The following is a 21853-nucleotide window of genomic DNA, read 5'->3' as shown; positions in this document are numbered from 1 at the left end:
CCCACAAATCGCAGTTGTAGGGAGGGACTTAAAAGGGGTACAGGAGAATGGAGGCGGGCAGCCTAGAAAGAGGCCAACCATCAGAGTGGAACACCGGACACTCCAGCCCTCTCAAGACTCTGAAGCAAGATTCCATGGTCAATAGTGTCAAAAGCTGCAGTGAGGTCGAGGAGAATAAGAGCTCCCACTCTCTGGGGTCTTTAAGCAGAGCAATAACGCCCATGATTGTGACCACTACAGACTCAGTAGCCACGCAGGTCGAAAGTCCGATTGAAAAGGGTGCAGAAGACAGTTTGATTTCAAAAAGTGGTGGGGTCGCAATATCCTCCATCAGTTTCATGAGGGCCGGGATTAGAGAAATAGGTTGATAGCTTTCTGCCACAGCAGGGTTGAGATTTGCCGCCTTCAACAGTGTGGAAATAACTGCATCTTTCAAAGGCCCTGGAATTAAGCCTGTCGAGAAAGAGTGTTGCAAAGCGGCACTAAAGAAAGTGATGGTCTTATCTGAAATGGATTGAATGATCCGAAGAGGAATTGGATCAATAGGAGAGGCAGACTTATGTCTCAACAGTGAAGTTGAGACCATACTGTCTGTCACTTTATTAAACTGAAAAACACTGATCTGATTCTCTTTAACATTGTAGGCAGAGATACCAGAATCGGAGGAGTCCGGCATATCACACCTGATCATTAGTCGAATGGTACTTATTGTTTCCCTAAAGAAAGAAGCACTAAGGTTGCATTGAGATTGTGTGTGCAAAGCCTGTACTAATGGGTGTACAGGAGCTGAGAGTTCTTTAGCTGAGCATGGGGCAACCAAAATTCGGTCGGCATAGTGATCGGTACTCTTACGTCCCGTCCCTTTCCTCCATATTGTATGGGCGTCCCTCGCGAGGGACGGGAGACGGAACTTTTTTCTCCATAAAAAATCTTTTTCCCCTTTAAATTTAGAGGCGCGCAGCCCTGGGAGCATGCACTCGCCTGACTCTGCCCCAGTCACTCCTCAGCCCCCTTTTCCGCATCGACGGGAGCAGGCCGAATTCACCAGCGCTCCTGGGTTTGGCTTCGGCCATGTAATTCCATGCACGGATACTTACTTCTCTTCTGTCTTTTTATCATTCAGGTACTCGGTCCTCAGGCGTCACGTTCCTCCCCTGCGCTTGTTGAATTCTACACGGTTCAGCAGGTGTCCATCCATCCAGAGATCGCCTCCAGAGGACCGGAAGGACTTCGTCAATCATCGATCCAGGCCCTAGGTAGGGCCACATTTTTCCAGCAGGCACCCCGCAAGGGAGACTCCTTCCAAGGACACGCCCGCGCGGGATGATCCGCTCAGGTTCTCATACCAGCACAAGTACCGATGCTAGGTAGCTACCGGCCGGTAGGCCGAGGGGTCAGTGGATCCTCCCAGTTACAGTGCTGAGGGATGGGAAACTTCTTTTACCGGTCTTCACCCCAGGGTCCACGCCCTACTACCGGCAACATGTCTGAGGGGCCGTCTATACTCAGTACTACCGGCAGATCCGCCGAGGGCGAAACACCTACAAGGTCTCGGCCTGAAATACCGGGATTACTTGCCCTAGTACCGGCACACATACCAAGGCTAGTCCAGCTATCGGCCTCACGGCAGAGGGGTCTCCGGATTCTTCTGGTGTCAGTGCTGAGGGACTGCAAGGTTCTTTTACCGAAGTTACTCCTTCGGGGCAACGCCCTAGTACTGGCATTTCCGAGGTGGCGCCTTCACGCAGCACTACCGGCAGCTCTGCCGAGGGCAATACGCCTTCCAGGTCACGGCCTGAGGTGCGGAATAGGCCTTTTGTTCCAACACCAAACGTCTTGGACCGGGCTGGTTCCGGAGATCCAGGCACCACGACTTTGGCAGGTGGCACTCAGCTCGACAAAATGGCAGCTGCGCCAGACAAGATGGCCGCTCATCCAATACCACCTCTTGCGGAGCGGGTGGAGGAGAGAGTCACAAGGTGGGGACTGGTGTCAGCTAGGGGCGTGGCCTACAGTTTATCCATCAGCAGCGCAGTGCAGGTTTCCCCTGCACCACAGACAGAGTGTGCCCCTGCCACAGTTGCCCTTGGCCACTCCGTCAATATCACCTGCCACCTCTTCACCTCCGAAGACAGGTTCAATTAAAGGTTCCTAGGGTTGATGCGAACCCCCAAGATGGGGGCCAGCCTCCGGGATTCCATCTGGGACATGCTCCCTCAGGTCCCCCCACCGGCACCCATAGTCATTCCTGCGGTGCCGCAGGCCCCAGCACAGACGCTGCTGCCCCAGCCCACTCCTCCGATTCCGGCTTCCCTTCCTCCCACAGTACAGGTGGTTCCACACCAGCCTCCGCAGCAGCCACCGGCTCAGGCCTCCACTCCGCAGCCCACAGCGCTAAGCACTCCTCCACCAGCTACAGACCCCACGAGCCTGGCGGACACGGACGAGGAAGAGGACCCCGACGTGCTATCTTCAGCCAAGGACTTCCACAAACACCTTGCAGGTTTGGTAGAGTATTTGGGCCTTCCTCAGCCTGGGGTAGAGCAGCCCGCGGAGGGGGTCTTAGCAGAAGTCCTCACCCTAAGACCCCCTACTAAAACAGGGATCACAATGCAGAAAGACGTAGTTGCCCTGGCCAAGAAGGGGTGGCTCAAGCCGCACTCGGCCCAACCTTTCAATTGGCGCCTCAACACCAAGTACAGGCAGATGGAGGGGGACACACCCTTGCTTTCAACGCATCCTCAACCACACTCTTCTGTGATATCTGCGTTGTCACTCTATTCCAAGCCTCAGTCGTCCTTGGCCACCTTCGTCCTCAACGCTGCTAGACAAGGAGGAGAAGATCTTGGAGGCGTACGGGAAGAAGCTGTACTCCAACGCCTCCTTTCACCTGCGGCAGGCCAATGCAGATGCCATGTTGGCAGCTGCTAACCAAGGGCTCTGGCGGGAAATTGTGGACTTCATCCCAGAACTTACGGCACAGAGCCAAGTGCACTTCAAGGCGGGACTAGGAGAATCCAGGCTGGTAGTGCAGGACATCATGGAGTCCATCGTGGCCATGAGAAGGACGGCCTGGCTCTAGGCTACTAAGTTTACTCCTGATGTCCAAAAACACATATTAGACCATCCCTTCGAGGGCAGTGACCTCTTCCACTCCACCACGGATGAGGAATTAGATAAAAAGAGGAACAGCTCGCAAACCGCAAAGTCTTTATCTATTCTTACAAAGGCCGCATTTGGCGGGTTCCGAGGCTTCCAAGAACGGAGGTCCAGACAACCGGACCGTTCTTTGAGTCAGCATCAGAGGAAATAACAAGGGGGTGGGGGAGGGCAAGGGAGTTTTCCAATTCTTCTCCTCGCAACAGCCTCAGAGGGAAAAGAGGCATGGCACGCCCCTTCGGGTCCACGTGTCTCCAGTGGGGGGCAGGCTTGCCTTTCACGTGCAATTTTGGCAGCAGAATTGTTCTGACCCCTGGATCCTCTGTAGTCTCCATGGGGTACTGCCTACCAGTACCTTCCTCTCCTCCCTCCCTCCTCTCCTCCTGTCCCACAGATTGGAACAGCAACTCCGCTGGCGGAGATCCGGTCGCTCGTCGAGAGTCAGGCTGTGGAAGAAGTCCCAACCTCCTAGCAAGGCTTGGGCTTTTTTTCCAGGATTTTCACCATACAGAAAAAGAACCAGGCTGTCCAGAGAGTTGTGTTGAACCTTTCCACCCTCAATCTCTCCCGCCCTCGCAAAAATACAAGATGGTTACGCCAGATCTTATTGCGGAAACACTGGACAGGGGAGACTGGATGTGCTCCCTGGATCTGAAGGACGCTTACCTACACGTCCCGATTTGGCAGCCGCATCGTTCCTTACTATGCTTCAGGATCGTGGGCTTCCATCTCCAATACAAGGTGCTACCCTTCGGCCACAACTCGGCTCCCAGGGTATTTACCAGGTTTATGAATGCAGTGGCAGCCTTCCTCAGGGCCACCACGTCTACCCATACCTGGACTGGCTAGTCCAGGCCACCTCTCATGAAGCGGTTCAGCCAGACCATGGTTCTCCAAGCTCCTCAGCCTTTCGGACAGACCTCCCATTCACCTACTGCTGGGCCCAGCTCCTCTCCTGGCCCAGCAGGGGGCAGGGTACTCCACCCTGCTCGTCACAAGCTAGCCATCGCAGCGTGGCCCCTGAGCAGGTCATGCTGAAAAACTTAAGCCTACCTCAGGGTAACCTAGAGATCATCCAGGGCTCTAGAATCAAGGCTACTAGGAGCCAATATAAGAGTAAATGGTCAAGCGACAGCTGGCGGGCCTCCACAGGCTTTACACGCCTATAAGGAAGCCACACTCGGTGTGAGACCTTAATGTTGGGTTGGGGTACTCGGCGCACAAACCTTTTGAGCCAGTGGAATCTGCAGACATCAGGCTGGTCACCATAAAGACAGCTCTGCTCGTGGGCCCCAACTCAGCTCGCAGAGTCAGCAAGATCCAGGCTCTGGTGGCATCAGAATCCTACACCACTTTTCACCGGAACAAGGTCGTCCTGCGGATGCCCCCTGCTTTCCTACCCAAAGTGACCTCCTCCTTCCATCTCAATGAGGAAATAGCAGATACCTTGTTTGCCACGTTTGGTGGGTTAAGGCCCGGTTATCCAAGGCTTCCATAGCAAGGGGATGATAATGCGACCATCAAGGAGGAGCAGCACAAACCAGTGCCAGCTTACTTACATGCCCATATAGGGACTGAGGAGTGGCACCGGTGGGCGGAGTCAGGCAAGAGCAGGCTTCCAGGGCTGCGTGCCTCTAAATTTAAAGGGGAAGATTTTTTTCTGGTGAAAAAGGGTCCATCTCCCGTCCCTCGTGAGGGACGTACATACAGTATGGAGGAAAGGGGACTATGGATTAAAAGTACGATAGTCACTACTGTTAGTAACTGTTAATATTTATCCTTTTTAATGGCCCTTTGTATTCTTAAATAGCTTGTGTGTAAATCTTTTTGACAGAAAGGGCAAAGTTAATATGCCATTTGCACTCTGCTTGGTGGCAGTTTCGTTTTACTAGTCTAAGTTCTGCTGAAAACCAAGGGGCCAAAGGTTTAAGCAAGCAAAAGATCTTATAGGGTCCAAAGCATCGGAGGTGCTATGCATGGCTTCAACTAGGGCAGTACCGACATCTGTTTTTTTCCACTACTCCTTCTTGGGTTAGAGGGATCAGCATGTTGATAATAGAGGATGGGTTAATGCTTTCCCAGTGTTGGCAGGTTTGCCATGACTTACTGGGTTTACACACAGGAATCTGAGCAGTGATCGAAAAAGGAAGCAAGTAGTGATCGGACCAGGAAAAGGGGAAGGTTTTAAAAGTGTTAAGCTCACCGAAATCGGAGAAAATAAGATCAAGCATATTGCCTGTGTTGTGAATTGGGAGGTGATTCCTCAAGAAGAAAGCAATCACCCAAGAGAGCTACAGCTTTTTTGCAAGAAGGTCTGTAGGGTCGTTTGGGTGCAAGTTAAAGTCACCCAAAAGAACCAATTTAGGAGGTTTCAGTCATGGGTCTGCCACTAACTGACCAAAATCATATAAAAATATATCTGTGACATCGGTTGGTGGCCTATAAACTATTAAGATAATGAAGAGGAACATTCAGGGAAGACTGGAGCCTGACTAATAATAGTTCAGATGGCAATTTGTGCACCAGAAGAATGGGAGAACAGCTCAACATAGACTGAAGAATTAAGGCCAGCCCACCTCCTGGTTTGGTTGCAGGTCTATCAAGTTGTAGAATTTTATATTGTGGAGGCATCATCTGAACAATATCTGGGCCAGAGGTTGAGGTAAACCATGTTTCAGTAATACATAAAAGATCAGGTTCTAAGTCTTCCAAAAGTGGAACTATGTCATCTTGATGAGCTCTGGCAGATTGGACGTTAATCAGAATCCCTTTTAAGTGAATGTACATACAGACCTGGACCATACAGACCTGGGCCTCGCAGGAAAGAGATACTCTAAACCCCTCAGGCCAGTGAGTACTTGAAGGTGGTAGAGCTGTGAATTCATTTTGTGTGAATAGCCGGCGTGTCATCTAAGTATAGCTGTTTTTTTGTACCAAATATGGTGCCTATGGCCCAAACAGGTCTCGAACGGGCACAGACGGTCTTGCCTTTAGCACAGGGCAATCTCTCTGGCACATTTATACCATGAGGGATGAGCGAGATTGGCCGCGCACTGATGTGATCCAACAGTAAAAATGAAAGGCAGACTCAATAACGAGTGCAGGCTGCTGAAATCAGGTAGAACCCCAGTTACTTCAAAATAAATTACACAATCCCAATAGCAGCAATAGAGTAAAAACAGTGTTCAATCACTTAAAATTCACAGTATATTAACACAAGGGAAAAAAGAGTGACTTTAAATGGCAGACCACTGCTGAGCAGAGCATCCTCTCCAGTAGATTCCGACGGACCGGTGGGCACAAACGAGCTGGTCATGGAACGACAAGTTGCTCATAAAATCTTATTTAGCACGCCAACTACAATGTTGGGCAGAAGCTTGTCACGTCACAGTTGGGATGCCTTTCCGGGAGTTACTGTTTCAGGAAAGGATAATAACTGATGCGTCACTCACGGGATGGGGCACTCAAATGATCGCTCATCCATCAAGGGCCTCTGGAATGTTTAAGAGTCCAAACTACACATCATTGTCCAACAGCTAAAAACAACTGTGTCCCTTGCTCTTCACTCGTTCCTGCCAGTACTCAAAAGCAAGGTGGTCAGAGTGTTGACGGACAACACCACCGCCATGTATTGTATACGAAACCAAGGGGGCACAAGGTCCAGGACATTACCACAAGAAGCCCAGCAATTATGGCACTGGGCAAACCACAAACAATTACAGCTCCAAACATTCCATCTTAAGGTAAAACAGTGGATCAACTCAGCAGAGCCATCAATCAGTCCCACGAATGGCAACTAGCAAACATACTGCTCGACAAAATGGTGGGGGACACCGTCCATCGAACTGTTCACAACCTGGTAAAACAAGAAAGGTCTGCAATACACTCGGTCAGTTGCTTATTAGTCGTCTTTTTGTGAAATAAAGGGAGAGCCAAAATGTGTTGCATGTATCTTGGTTCTCACCCTGTCTGGGGTAACGGTTTCTCTCACCCCTACTTGGGGTATCTTAGCTCTCATCCTGACTTGGTTAAATGTTATTCTCACACCTGCTTGGGGTATAGTCCTTTTTGCCCTGGCTTGGGGTCTGGCCTGTCTTCTCCATTCTCCTCCTTGTTCCCCGGAACCACTACTTACCTGGCTTCGAATAGCGGCATTCCTGGGGGCAGGTTGTCTCTTCGCTGTAGTGGAACTGCTTCTCAGGTTCCTTTGCTGGCTTCTGCCTTCTATTGTCTATTCTGCTTCTGCCCTTCGGTACTCGATGGGTTCTCAGGGTCATCTGCTTACAGAGGCGGTTGACCACTTCTGATGCTGTCTTGCCTCCTCTTCGGTCGTGGTAGTCTCTTGCTGGCTTAGCACTGCATAAGAGAGAGCAGCGTTCAGTGGGGTCCTGTGCTGCTCTTGCACGTCAGCTGCGTGTGGCTGCTTCATGTCTCTGCCTTCTGGAAGGGACTCTCCTCCTGCGGTTCACTCCGGAGGATTTCCCTTTTGCTTTCCTTCTCTCTGTGTGCCGGTCTTACTGGCGCCTTATACTTCAAGCTGTAACGAGATTGACAATTCCTTGTTTCTGTGATTTACGTAATGCTGGTGTCTTTAAAGGGCCAGCAACCTTTCCAGCTATTTCAAAAGGGTCATGCACACCATTACCCTTTGTAATGCCTGTATATCAGACGAACAAGTGGGACTCGCACATAAGGGTGGTGAATAAAATCCCTTTTTTGGGGATTCCTTGTCCACTAAGCGAGAGACATCTCAAGTGGGATCCTACTTGGCTTGTCCCCTAGTCCCAAAGGGAGTGGCTACACGTTGGGGAGAAGGGTCGAATTACCTGGAATCGTCACACTTTATAGACCTCGCAAGGGTCATTATCGCATGGGATAATGAGCCACCACAAGTTAAATGATCTGTAAGGCTACATTAATTCTCCATGGGTTGAAGAAGAGGGCCAATTTGAAAACAACAACACAAGTATTATTTGTTTGAGTGACCCTTGATTTGCATGCTTTGTGCACATTTGTTGACTGTCATTACTGCAGTGCATTGCTACTTTTGGAGATGGATACATAACCTTGAGATTTCATTGTTTCTTTAGTGAATGGGGTTCCCTGGCCTCAGGAAGCCACGGGGCGCAGCAGCCATACCTTTAACTGCAGAATGCTCATCCGGCCTCCCGACGAGCCAGGTGTGGGAAATCAAGAAGCGCGGCAGAGGTATGAAGCAATGCAGTGCTTCACCGTTTCTCAGCCCAAGTCCATCAAAGAGGAGGGAGAAGGTGAGACGGCAAGAAACCCGTTCTTTTTCCAACTGCTGTGGCCCCATATATTGCAAGAATGATAACTGCAATAAATGTATAAAAGGGTAGACTGCTCTCCTCTTCCTTTTCACAAACCATGATGTTCTAAATTGCTGCAGATGCTGTTTGTGGGATCAGATGGTGTTGCTTTTCCACTGTTGACAACCACTGTGAAGGTGGGAAACCTGGATCTTGGAGAAGTGGTAGCAAGTTAGTTAGGTCAGGTATCCTGTATGTTATGAGTAGTCATTACACTCTGAATCTGATGGGTTAAAATATTGTATATATGTATTCCCCCACCACAAGCTAAATTACCAATGGTCAAATCATGAATGGTAGATGTTAATCAATGCAACAGCACTCCTTTAACTGATCTCAGGATGATGCAAGTAGGCTGTCTCTATCGGACAGATTGTACAGCAATGTCTCTGCATCTTTCCCATCTGCTTAATATTCAACATTGTTGTGACATTATGACAGCCTTCATGTTGTCTGTCTCCCAATCTCATTGGAAATGTTTGCTTCATGTAGTGACTAGGTGGCCGAGTAGGTTAGTCCCTTTAAGCGTACGTACCTGGGTCGTAGCCGAAGAACAAAACTCGCTTTAGAGGAAATCTCGGCCCTTTCGACCGGTCCCAATGAATACCTTCATCTCATTAGTTGAAGAAACTTGCTGTAGCTTTGCAGAGGGTCTCTTGGCAGGAAAGAACAAACCTAATGTTTTACTGCCCGATAGTTAATCTTTCCGCGACAGCAGTTGGCTTCCGCCCTGTATCTCAATCTGCGCGCCTGCCAGATGAGATTGCTTTTAAAATTAGTTGCACCGCCATGTGAGCGCTACTTCGCGAACGGATGAAGTCTTGTTGCTGGGAAATGCCAAATCTAATCATATCCACTCAACTCTTCCAATTTATTCCAAGCGATCATGAATGACACCGACATCATTCTCCTGTTAAAGAAATTAACATTTTAATTAAAAAATGTGACTAACATTTTGCAGCGAACAGGCAGCACACGTGTTAGCTTCATTCGTTTGCTCATCCATCCCTTTTCCAACCTCTTGCTGCCTAATGGTCCTGTTTTTTCACAGATTTTCACTCATGCTTGATATGTATTGCAAGAAGAATCCCACGACCTGCTGCTCCCGCTGCCACCGCCACATCGGAATCTTTCATAACCAGGCAAGATACTACAGGTACATCTTGGACATGTCTGATTTTTATTTTAAGGGTGATATTCAGGTTACAAAGTGAGATTTTTTTTCCTTTGTTCTTTACAGTGTGGTGAATTGCACTACCCAATTTCTTTTGTTTGCTTAAATAATTAAGCTTTATTGGTTTTTCATGTGTTCTATTGTTTATAATACATATACATTTAAAGGAAAAAAGGTGGTTCACTCTTTTGGGGGACTGGAATCAGCATTCCATAGTGATGTTACCGCAAACAGTCTGTTTGTTCCCTCCAGTAAATCTAAAGAGCTTTCCATGTTAGTCATACGCCAACATAAGGCCTTTACATATTAGAAACACAGCTCTGATTTGCATAAACCACAGTCCTATAAAAAGACAGTAAAACATAGCATTAAAAAATAGAAAAGAAGAATAGTGAATTCATGTGGGACCTTGAGATTGCATGGAAAAGGGTATATGCGTGTCGAGGGTGGAGGGGGCTTGTGGGACGTAACATTCTTCTTTCCAAGAATATTTGTAGGAGTGTGAAGTGGGAACCTGCCCTAAAAGTGCCTCAGGACAGCAGCGTCTAAATCAGGTGTGAAGTATTGCCTTAGCTTTTAGTCTATGTAGAACAAAAGCCAAAGAGTTAGAAGCACAGTGCTGTGTACCTGGTATTGGTTCTTTCTGAAAGTGTGTAAATAGGTTGCAAATGAATTTTATGGTGGCTTATCTGGAATTATAATATTATTTCTTTTATACCACGCTTAATACCAGGAGTGGCTTCTAAGTGCGGGATCAGGATTTAAACCTGTGTTGCGCTGCATTATCTTGCTTCCAAGACAAAAGCATTGCCTCTGAGCTATCCTTCTTCAAACGGAAGCTTGGAAGTCGATGTGAGTGTTTAAATTCTCCTAGAGGCAGAACGTAATATGATATAATTTGGCCTCCCCCAAACAGCTCCTTGCCAGTTGGGGCGCATATGCCCTACCAATTCCAGACTTTCGCATGAGCTTTCTATAGTGATGAAATGTCAATTCAATATATTCTGCCTGCAAACACAAGTTGAGTTCACATTTAGATGTGGTTCAGCCAAAGCATGTCCGCACATTAAATGTAGTTCTTGCTCAAAGGCTTTCCTGTGAACTCCTAGGCTGCCCTTAATAAATATACATTACATTTTACCTTTGTTTGCCAGTAATGAATAAGCAGTGTTGTGTGGCTCCCAGAGTGAACCACTGTTTAAGGTTTGGTCTTCAGGTGCATTTAGTGCAACCAAATTCCATATGTATGCTAGTGATATGCAGTTCCACATATACCCGAGGAGCAAGCTGTGAAACAAAATTATCAAAGAGAAATACCCCTGCCCAGACTGAATGGCTCCATAACTGCTGAAAGCGTGCTTTGCATGGCTACTCCCTTGCTCTTCTAATTAATTGGGTTATGCATCTTTCCTCAAGTAAAATATGGAAAACTTAGTGGGGTTTGGACCAGGCCCCTTTTTCTGACAACATCTCTACTATAATCAAAAGCACATAATTCCAGAAAGGTCCTCCTGCATTTTCTAGGGAACCGATGGATTGAACTCCCTGGGGTCCTTGCATCTCCTGTTCTTGACTGCTGAATTGTAGTCTATGGAGAGCTCCGATGCATCACAAATCAAGCATCTAGACTGTGTTTGAGCATTAAGAAGGCTTACCAATCCATCAGAAAAAGTGTGCTATTGATTTCCAATTTAGAAAATAAGCACATTTAAAATCCTATGCATAACCTGCAGTGCATGTAAGAGAGAAAAGACTAAATCCAAAGGCTGATCTAACACTACATCCCTTATGATCAGGCAGCACAAAACTCATCTAGGCTAAATTCAACCGTGCAAAACATGGAGGGAAATGTCAAGGTGATGGTCCACATTGTCATTGCACTCATAGGGAAGTGCCTAGCCACCTGTTGTTAAAGAAAACCCCTGTGACTCCTCTACTCAAGAAAACTTTCGATAACCACCAAACTTACACTAGGACTAATCACCACTGCTTGTAAAAGAAACAATCCCTTGGCAATGATGGTAAGGAACGGAACCCTTGGGAATCTCAAATAAAGCTGTGGTAGACATCAGGTGTGATCATATGCACACATGCTTTGTCACTAGAGATCCTTTTCTACTCCTGTACCTCATCAAACCGACCTCCAAGTACTGCAAATTGACCATTTGAAATGGCCTTCTGCAAAACACCTACATGGAAGAATAGGCCACCACTTTTAAGGCTTCAGAGCTTTCTTCCCAGCATGTCTTCCCTGCCCCAAGATATGCTCCCTCTCAGGCAAAATCAAAGATTCCTTCTTCATTGAGTGGGCGAATGGGAGACGAACATTACACAGTGTAGAGTATAAAGGGGACACCTCTCATTCACTTAGCAACCACTTACAGTAGGCGATACAACTTGACTCCTCCTTTGTTCATGTAAAAGATGGCTTTCGTATTTTTGCAATTATATGATTAACCTGTCTGGATCATCTGTAGAAGCGGTTAAATGTTTTTTAGCTCTAGAATGGGGCAGTCGCAGGGGTCCATGGGCCACTCGATGGTACACTGTCAATAGAACTCCTTAGTCATATGTTGAAGAATCTCTTACTAGTGTAAAGCGCTGAAGGTGGCTGCAAAAGTGTAACTCAAAAAATAGAGGCTCCTCTTTACCATCATGTGGGAGCATTGGTCACATAAGGATTAATTGTGGAGCTTTTAGAGAATGCCACATTTCTGAACATCTTAGTCAAGCCATAAGCATACCCCTCAGCCGCACTTGGACCTTTGTGTGACAGCAATGACATTAACATGGGCGTTACAGTAGGCATGGCAAATAGCATGGCTGATCGTTTTGATTAGCAGAACATATTTCAAAGGGATTGTGTCCTCCGACGTATTCCTTATCTTTGCTATAATCCATTCCAGCTTGCTGGCCTCAGAATTTTTTTCCAGTAGAGGGCGCTGCGCGTCGACGCCCGTCGAGTCGGTGTCCCTCGACAGCCTCCGTATCGGCACCGACGTCGTCATGAGTACAAATAGACTTGCACAGCGTCCGTTGCTCAGTTCCATTTTTCCGCGCTTCGTGAGCCTCGGAAACGTAACGCTCGGTTCCATTCTTCATAAAAAAATCTTCTTATTCTTCGAAAATCTAAATTTATAACAATGGCATCTTCATCCGAAACATCGACTCCACGGTCCGGTTTTAAAAAAATGTTGCGAACTGTGGAAAGAAAATGTCTTTAATGGACCGTCACAGGATCGGTTTGTGGTGCCTGGGATCGGAGCATCACTGTTCGGAGTGTGAGGTCTGTAAGCCTTGAAGGAGCGTAAGGGGAAGTTAGAAAGAGGTAAGGCTTTTAAAACTTCTACCCCTACAAAAGTTTCTTCGGCTGAGTCGAAGCATTCGTCTCCTCGTCGTCAAAAGAAACATTCCCGATCAAGATCTCAAAGCGGTTCCCATCATTCTTTGAGATCGAGACATTCTAAGAAGAGGCGCCATAGATCTCCCTCTTCTTCTTCCTCTAGTTCCCCAGAAAGGGTCACCTGCCCCACGAAACACAGCTCTCTGGCTAAGTGGGAGGAATTCCGTAAAAAAATGCTTAGCGTTTTCGAGAAAGCGGCCTCGACCCCCTCAGAGACGTCTAAAGCTGATACCCTGGGTGAAAGACCCGAAAAATCAAAACGCTGCGAGTCGTTGAACCCGGCGATTAAAAATATTCGAGAGCGCCATGAACCCTCAAGTAAAGGCAATAAGACTGCGTCATTGACACCATGGTCTAAGATTTCTTCGACACACAAATCTGCGTCATCGACGCCGTTGTCAAAGGGAACTTCGACGCATAAATATGCCTCATGGACGCCATCTTCGACTCCGATGAAGGATAAGTCTAGAACTGCCACTACGTCACAGGCACCAGAGGTGTCGAAAACCCGACCACGATGTCGAGAGTGCCATTGACAATCTCGACGACGACGAGTAGGATTCCGATCCTCTCGAGTTCATCGAGGCCTTTTCCGACGTTTTCAACACCTTTTACAGGATTGTCGAAGCCTACAACGTCCACGTCGACAACCACGACGTTTTCTCAGGCAGTAAGAACACATTTGGCTCCTTCTTCTCTAGAAATGGGTGTTACTCCATATCCTAGGTCTGATTACTTTATAACCTTGACCTCCATATATGAAGAAGGGGAGGACTCTGACAATGAGAGACCATTAGGTCTACAAAGGACTACAGTACCCATTCCAGAGGAATTCATCTCTGAAGAAAATAGGTTAAAAGACCTACAGGAGTCTCTACATGAGGCAAGTGGTAAAGATACATCTCCAGAAGTAGAGTTTGCTAGACCGGAACCTGGAGAACATGCTAAAATACCTTATAGGGCTCTTATGGCTAGAATAATTGAATTTATGGGGTGGACTACACCTGCACCCTCTTTTCAGCAAGATGACCTTGCTGATATATTAGATAAAGGACCCCAAGAGGATCCCGTTGTCCCTTTTCATGCTGCTCGGCAAAGGAAAATATCTGTAAATTGGGAGATTCCTGAAGATATCCCTGCAGTAAATAAAAAACTCTCTGCTAAATACAGAGTACCAGCTTCAAATCCTAAATATCTAAGTAAATATCCAACTCCAGAGAGTTTAGTTGTGCAGGCAGCGACTTCATCAAACAGTAAGTCTGCATACCCCACTATTCCACAAGACAGAGATGATAAAAGATTTGACGCCATGTCAAACAAAGTCTTTTCGCCATGTAGTATGGCGCTTAAATCTATCAACGTCACTTGCACGCTAGCAAGATTCAGCCACACACTTTGGAAGGGTGCTTCATCTGCGGCTGACTGTCTCCCAGAAGGGGAAGAACGGGAAGCATTCTTAAACATCATCAGGGATGGAAAGGATGCAATGTGCGAGTCCCTTCAAACAGGCATTGACTCTGCTGATAGCATCAGCAGGGCCATGGCGGCGAGTACCACAATCCGCAGATTTACGTGGTTGCGCAAGTCTGGGTTTGCTCCAGATGTGCAAGCCAGACTACTAAATATACCCTTTGACGGCACTTCTCTTTTTGGAAAGAAGGCTGATGACAGCCTGGAGAAATTGCAAACATCCAAAGCAGCAGTGAAATCCCTTGGGGCTGCAATCTGGCAAACTCCAAATCGCCCCAAAGGTACATCCTGGAGGGGTAAGTCCTTTTGTTTTTACTCCGCATTCGGAAAAGGCAGAGGACAGTCAGCTCAAAGGGGTCAGAGACAGAGACGATTCACCGGTGGTGGACGGGTCAAAGGTACAAAATCCAGACCAGCAGGTGCTACTTTACCCTCAGCATCTACGTCAGCCGCTTCTAAACCCCTCTGAGGTCTCCCCTCACAAGACACCAGTAGGGGGCAGGTTAACTCAACATCTGGCAGAATGGCAGGCTATTACATCAGATGCTTGGGCATTGGAGACAGTTGCCCAAGGTTACTGCCTGCCTTTCCAGGGAACAACTCTTTGAACTTTCCAGACCCGCTCCTTATGCAGGAGATTTCAGACCTGCTAGAGAAAGGTACCATAGAACCAGCACCTGTAGCGGAGAGGAACAAGGGTTGGTATTCCCCCTACTTTCTAGTACCAAAGAAGGACGGAGGATTGAGACCCATCTTGGACTTGCGAGAATTGGACAAATTCCTCAGGAAAGAAAAGTTCAAGATTGTAACCCTTTCTCAGATCCTTCAGGCCCTCCAGCTTCAGGACTGGTTGGTATCTCTAGACCTTCAGGATGCTTAGTTCCATGTGCCAATCCATCTCAAACACAGGAAATACCTGAGGTTCGCAATTGGCAACTCTCATTATCAATTTCGAGTTCTGCCATTTGGACTGACCTGCGCCCGAGGGTCTTTACCAAGCTAATGGCGGTTGTGGCTGCAAGTCTAAGGAGGGAAGGGATTCACGTCTCCCCCTACCTGGACGACTGGTTGATCAGAGCAGTATCCCCCGAAACAAGCTCAGATCCATCTAGATTATGTTTGCCACTTCCTTCACAAGCTGGGCTTCTCCCTCAATTTAAGGAAGTCACAGATGATACCATCACAGAGACTCCAGTTCATTGGAGCAGTCCTGGACACATCCCTGGGAAAAGCCTCACCACCAGATGTGAGGGGTCAAGATATTCTACAGATGCAACCAGGTTTCAAAATGCCCAACGTCTACCAGCCTTCGACTTTTTTGAGGTTGCTCGGCCTCATGGCATCCTACATAAATGATAATAATTTCGCATTTATATAGCACTACGAACCCTCAGGTATCTGAGCACTGCTTATTATTACCCACGGTGTGTGGTGCTCATTTATCGACCTCGGAAGGATGAAAGGCTGAGTTTGGCCCTGCCGGGATTCAAACCTGCGTTAGCAAGCTCTGCACGGAAGTCAAAGCCAGCGGCTGTGCCACTTGACCGGCATCTTCCTAGTGCCAGAGGCTCGCCTGAGAATGAGATCCCTCCAGTGGGCACTAAGGACTCAGTGGTCACAATTCTCAGGGAGAATGTCAGATCTCCTACTAATTCCGGACAGAGTAGAGAAAAGAATATTGAACCCTTTTCATGTAATACACCGATGGTGTTATCTTTCTTGCTTTACTTAGCAAACTCAGGTCTTCAAGTTGGTACGATCAAGGGCTACCTTGCAGCACTGTCAATCTTTAAGCGTATTGCTGAGGAGCCTTCATATTTCAAATGACCTTTAGTAATTCAATTTCTGAAAGGATTAACTAATGTTTATAACCCAACACCTTTTCAAGTTCCATTGTGGGACCTAAACTTAGTCTTGAAATTTCTAATGGGTACTGCATTCGAACCCCTTAATTCCTGTTCATTAAGGTTTCTCACTCTTAAAACAGTTTTTCTAGTGGCTTTAATTTCTGCCTGAAGAGTGAGCGAATTGCAAGCTTTATCTTGCAAACCTCCTCATACAATCTTTCATAAAGATAAGGTTGTTTTACAAGTGAAGCCCAATTTTCTCCCAAAGGTGGTCTCAGAATTCCACATTACTCAGAAAATAACTTTACCCTTGTTCTATCCTCCTCCCCATCCTGGGAAAGAGGAAGAGAGACTACACAGGCTGGATCCAACGCGTGCCTTAAGCTTTTACATTAGCAGACTTGCAAGAATCAGACAAGCAGGCCAATTGTTTGTGGGATATGCAGAGCACAAATTAGGTTTGCCAATTACAAAACAAACCATTTCAAGATGGATTATTTTAACTCTTATATAATGCTATACATTGACAGGAAAAGAGCCTCATCAACATTTTAGGGCCCATTCAACCAGGTGTATCGCAGCCTCTTCAGCTCTCCAAAGAGGAGTTCCAATTAAGGATATATGTGCGGCTGCCACATGGTCGTTCGCACACACTTTTACACATTTTGCAGCCTTGATTCCTCCTCTAGCCAGGAGACAAAATTTGGAAAAGCTGTGTTGCATTCTGTACATCTTTAAAGGGAAACATTTCATTTTACTCCCGCCTCCTCTATATATGGGAGTCTATCAAAGATAAGGAATTCGTCGGAGGACACAATCCCTTCGAAGAACAAGTTACCAAACTGGTAACGTTCTTTCGATGGGATGTTCCTTCGACATATTCCTCATCGACCCTCCCATCCTTCCCCGCAGTAAAAATCTTCCCTTGTAGTTGCAGCTTACCTTCCTTCAAGGTTATTAACCAAATTCATGCAAAGCAAAACTAAACTTCAAAATGGAACTGAGCAACGGACGCTGCGCGAGTCTATTTGTACTCATGATGACGTCGGCGCTGATATGGGGGCTGTCGAGGCACACCTACTTGAGGGACGTCGACGCGCAGCGCACTCTACTGGAAAAAACTTCTGAGGCCAGCAAGCTGGAATGATATCAAAGATAAGGAATACATCGGAGGAACATCCCATCGAAAAAACTTTACCGGTTTGGTAAGTAACTTGTTCTTCTCATTAATAGCAATGTAAGATGAATCCTGGGGGTTTTGAATAATCATCGCACGCATTGTGCTTTATTGTCCAAACATGCGCTATAGAAGGAAATGTGCAATCTATAGGGAAGGTTTTGGCACTCCTGTTTTCAAACACCCTTGAGCAGTATGTATTTAAGCATAGAGGACACACACCCCCTTGGTACTCAGATACATCATGTGCCTATTTGTGGGAGTTTTTAAGTAGGCTATCACAGCGTTGGATAACGCTCAATCCAGGTTTTCTGTGATGACCAGGTGGCACTACTACACACTTTGAAAACACCATTAAATCTAAACTCTGCCGAGGGCAAGAATCAAGCAGCTGTGCATCAGGAAAACGTACTGTTGTAGACCCAAATGTTAGGGAGTAATGGATGTGCAAAAAGTAAATAGCAATTTAACCTCCAATCAAAAATGTGATTTTTGCTGTTAGTCGTCATGTAGTCTGGTGAGTTGGTTAGCTACGTTAAATTCTCCTAAATGATTTTGTGGGCAGAGTACTGTATTCATTCTCAATTGCAACCTGATCACAGCCAGTGAAATGAATAGAACTGCTCAGTCTGTCAATTGTTTTTTCCCCCCTTTCAACCCAGGTAAAATCATCTCCATTGACACCAGCTCTCTCAGAGCCTCAGGGAGCACTGGCTGGGAGGATTTAGTACGCAAGTGTATTTATGCTTTTTTCCAGGCTCAGGGAAGAGAGCCATCTTATGCCAAACAGCTGTTCCAAGAAGGTAATCATTTTAGCTGTCTTTCTTTTAATTTTTCCAGGATGCTCTGCCCTACAAAATATCCCCACCATTAAATCATCCACAACCAGGGAGTCCAACATTCTAAGCTAGAGTGGTGCTATTTCACTTCCACTGCACCTATCACTATGTTTGCCTCTGCACACCAAACTGCTTTTATTATTCATCCCTTCACCGCTGGTAAAGCGAGCAAAAAAAGGAGATGGCACACACTCAATCAATCGGGTTTTAGTGGTCAGAACATTTCCCAGTTTCCTCCTCATTCCAATCACAGCTCCCATCAAAACACAAAGCATATTCTCACAACTTCTCAGCTATGATGTGTCAAGGTGCAGAAGTCGGAATCGGACACACGGATGGCATGATTTTGGGTAAATACTTTTATTAAAGGAAAAAGGGTTGGAAAAATACCTCTGTCCCTAAACCAAGGAAGGTTTAACTGCCTCTAAAGAAGCTAATGAAAATGTCAGGAAGTCCAAAAATTGAGTCAGTTCCTGTCGTGTCCGAAGAAAACCTTTTTCTGCCCCTAACATTAATATTCTACTATAACTGTGCAGTGAACGTCTTTGCTTCAAATGAACAGTGTTCTTGGTGTTCTCAGTAAACTGAAAAGTCTCCAGGCTCGCTGGTAATAAAGTGATGCAAAAACAATATTCCAACATATGAAGTTCCAACACTATGGGGATGCTTCTTTCCCTTAGATTTATTATCCTTCAAACCAGCTGGTTAGCACACAAAGAATCATCTCCTGTAATCCCGGTCTTTCAATTCCCCTCATTTGGCATACTCCTCTACAAAGTATAGATTTTCACTTTCACAACTCCAAAGAGTATGTTCCCCTGGTTTCCAATCTTCTAGGGTGGAGCAAGTTGCAGACTCGCAAAACTGGTTGCAAAATGTCTCTTCCACTTGGTCCCAGACCCATTAGGCTTTGGACTGTGGTTTCTGATATGGGTGTGGGTCCCAGACTTGCACAGGCTTGCTGCCCCTTGGGTTCACTCTTCTGCCAAATATGCATCTTCAGGGACCCAGAACCTATGTTTCTTTTTTTCTTTATATGGGTGTGGGACCCCGACTCACATAGGTTTTCTGCCCCTTGGTTCACTCTCCTGCCAGGTATTCCAATTTCAGTCAATGTTTGGTCCCAGACCCTTCTCTCCCAGCTTTTATATTCTCTCTTGAGCTTCCCCACACCTTCAACACGTTCTGGTATACCTGTGTACCTGTTCTCTCTCTATGAGCCGGTACCAGCATTTGCTCAGCTCCTTTGTTGCTCGTCGAAACTCTGTCAGCTCCCTGGTGAATGGCGGGGTCTGCAGCGGTTCCACAGGTGTCTCTTCTTCTCCGGTTTTCTCGTCCTGCCTTGCAAGCAGCTTGCAGTTGCAGGGTTCACCTGGAGGTGAGCAACAACCCTGTCTGTCCTCCCAGCTCGGACCTTCGTCAGGGTTTCCTTCACCTTGCTTTGTGGCTTCCCACTCTACTTCTCTCTGCCCGCCTGGTGAAGGCGACCGGCTGTTCCTCCTTGAAGGATCAATCTCCCTCCGCTTCACAGCTGAGCTTCTATTGAAGTCCTGCGTCGACCCGTTGTGTTTGCTCTGGCATTTGATATTGCAAAAAAGACTAGATCGCTCACTTTGTTTTGATTGATCTTCCTCGTGAAGGTTTTACTAACTAACTAAATAAATTCTTACATAGCGCAACACTAACCCAAAGGTCTCAGGGCGCTCACATAGACACACAACATAAATCATAAACAGGCCGCAGTAGTGTGGGAATAAGAACAGTCACTAAACATAGTGACTAGCAGAGTCTTTCGTGGTGTCAGAAGTAGTTTATTTGTTGTTGAACCTAGGCTTTGAAGAGAAAAGTCTTGAGACGTTTCCTAAATTGATGCAGTGTCATGCATTGCTTTATTTGTAACGGAATCAGATTCCAGTTTTTAGGGGCCCATGCATTAAAGCTTGCTCCACCCGATGTTGAATAATAACATCTGATTATTCGATCGCAGGCATTTGAAAATAATGACTAACCCTTTAAAGTTAAGTCGTTGCTCCATAGAGAGCCGATGAAGTTTCTTCCGATATTCTGTAATGTACGTTTGGCAACTCAACCCACAGAGAGCCCAAACCGCGCCATTCTGTATGACATGAAGTCTCCGGATGTTGCCCTTAGTTGTTCCAATGAAGAGGCTATTGCAGTAGTCTAACTTGGTGTTAATTAGTTCTTCATTCTAAACGGTGTGCTAATGATAAGCAGATCTGTTATCTTATCATTCAGAGCTAATTAATTTATGGCCATCAACTTCTGGATTGCCCCACATATCTCATTGATGGTAGCCAGATCCTCCTCGTAGATCCCAGTTTAACAACTATCTGGGCATCATTGGCATTGTTGGCAAATTGCACACCCATGAATTTAAGAAGGTCACATAGGCACTTTATATATAACGGCAGCGGCGGTAGACATGATCCCTGGGGGACACCACAAGTAACAGGAACCTTCTGTGACTGTGAGGTTCCCTTAGCAACGTAGGCCGTTAGATGGTACAGGAAGGAATTTAGCCAGGATACTGCTGCTGGAGAACATAAGCCTATTTTTTTAAGTCTCTCGGCTAATAGGGCATGGTCGACCAAATCGAAAGCAGAGGACAAGTCCAACAAAAGCAGCAGTGCAGAACTTCCCTTTTCTAACATTTCTGTTATATTGGCTTTCAGGTCCACCAAAGCCGTTTCGGTTCCATGATTGATTTGGAACCCGGACTGTTCGTTTGCCAAGATGTTATTGGCCTCGACAAATGCTTGAAGTTGTATATAAGCTATTTTGTCGAGGATTTTAAGTATAAACCAAACAATTATATTAGTCACTAACCTTGCAACACATTATGTTGGTTCTGCCTACATAGGAAAGGGGAGGGATTTGGTATTTGAGAGGGGAATGGGTGTATTAAAGTGGAAGAATACTGTTTTCTCTGAGAACAATTGTCCCCAATGTCATAGGGGGCTTCCCTCCCCATTTGATCCTTCCTCGGTGCACCACCCCACAGGGGGATTATTGTTCTGTGGAGTCACTGCCCTGCCCCCATCAGACAGGTCTCCCGTTGGGAAGAAGGGACGATATCCTCAGATTCGTCACATATGTCTAATCAATACCTTCAATAGAACTGTCTACCTCCCAGAATCCCTTCTCCAGGCAGCTTTTATCAACAAAACAACACATAAACCAAGTCATTAGCATTGGCTGTCCAACAGTGTTTCTGTTAGAAAAAGAATACATCATAACAAAACAACCAAACTTTTGTAGCACAACCCTAAATTAAACAAAGACTGCCCCCGAAAAGAAATTGCTAGCATCTCTCAAGATCAAAAATGCCATCTCATTTATCTAGTCTCTTGATATCATAAGTAGTTAGAAGTGTCACAAATAACCCTGTATACATTGAACACACTTTCATAATACCCCACGCTCTGGCCTCATG

General features: G+C 46.5%; 1 protein-coding gene across 6 annotated transcripts in view; it reads left to right on the top strand.

The window, feature by feature from the left end:
• The window catches only part of NCOA1 (nuclear receptor coactivator 1), a 1575181-nt gene that overhangs the window by 1004866 nt on the left and 548462 nt on the right, over window positions 1-21853 (top strand). For all 6 annotated transcript variants that reach the window (XM_069605680.1, XM_069605681.1, XM_069605685.1 and 3 more), the window contains 3 exons: window positions 8250-8429; window positions 9541-9645; window positions 18223-18363. In XM_069605680.1, coding sequence (XP_069461781.1) covers window positions 8250-8429; window positions 9541-9645; window positions 18223-18363 — 426 coding nt within the window. The remainder of the gene's footprint in view (window positions 1-8249; window positions 8430-9540; window positions 9646-18222; window positions 18364-21853) is intronic.

This window comes from Ambystoma mexicanum, chromosome 4p (genome assembly GCF_040938575.1).
Source record: "Ambystoma mexicanum isolate Mex_15411 chromosome 4p, UKY_AmexF1_1, whole genome shotgun sequence".
Taxonomy (NCBI): domain Eukaryota; kingdom Metazoa; phylum Chordata; class Amphibia; order Caudata; family Ambystomatidae; genus Ambystoma; species Ambystoma mexicanum.
This window is presented reverse-complemented; position numbering and strand designations above follow the sequence as displayed.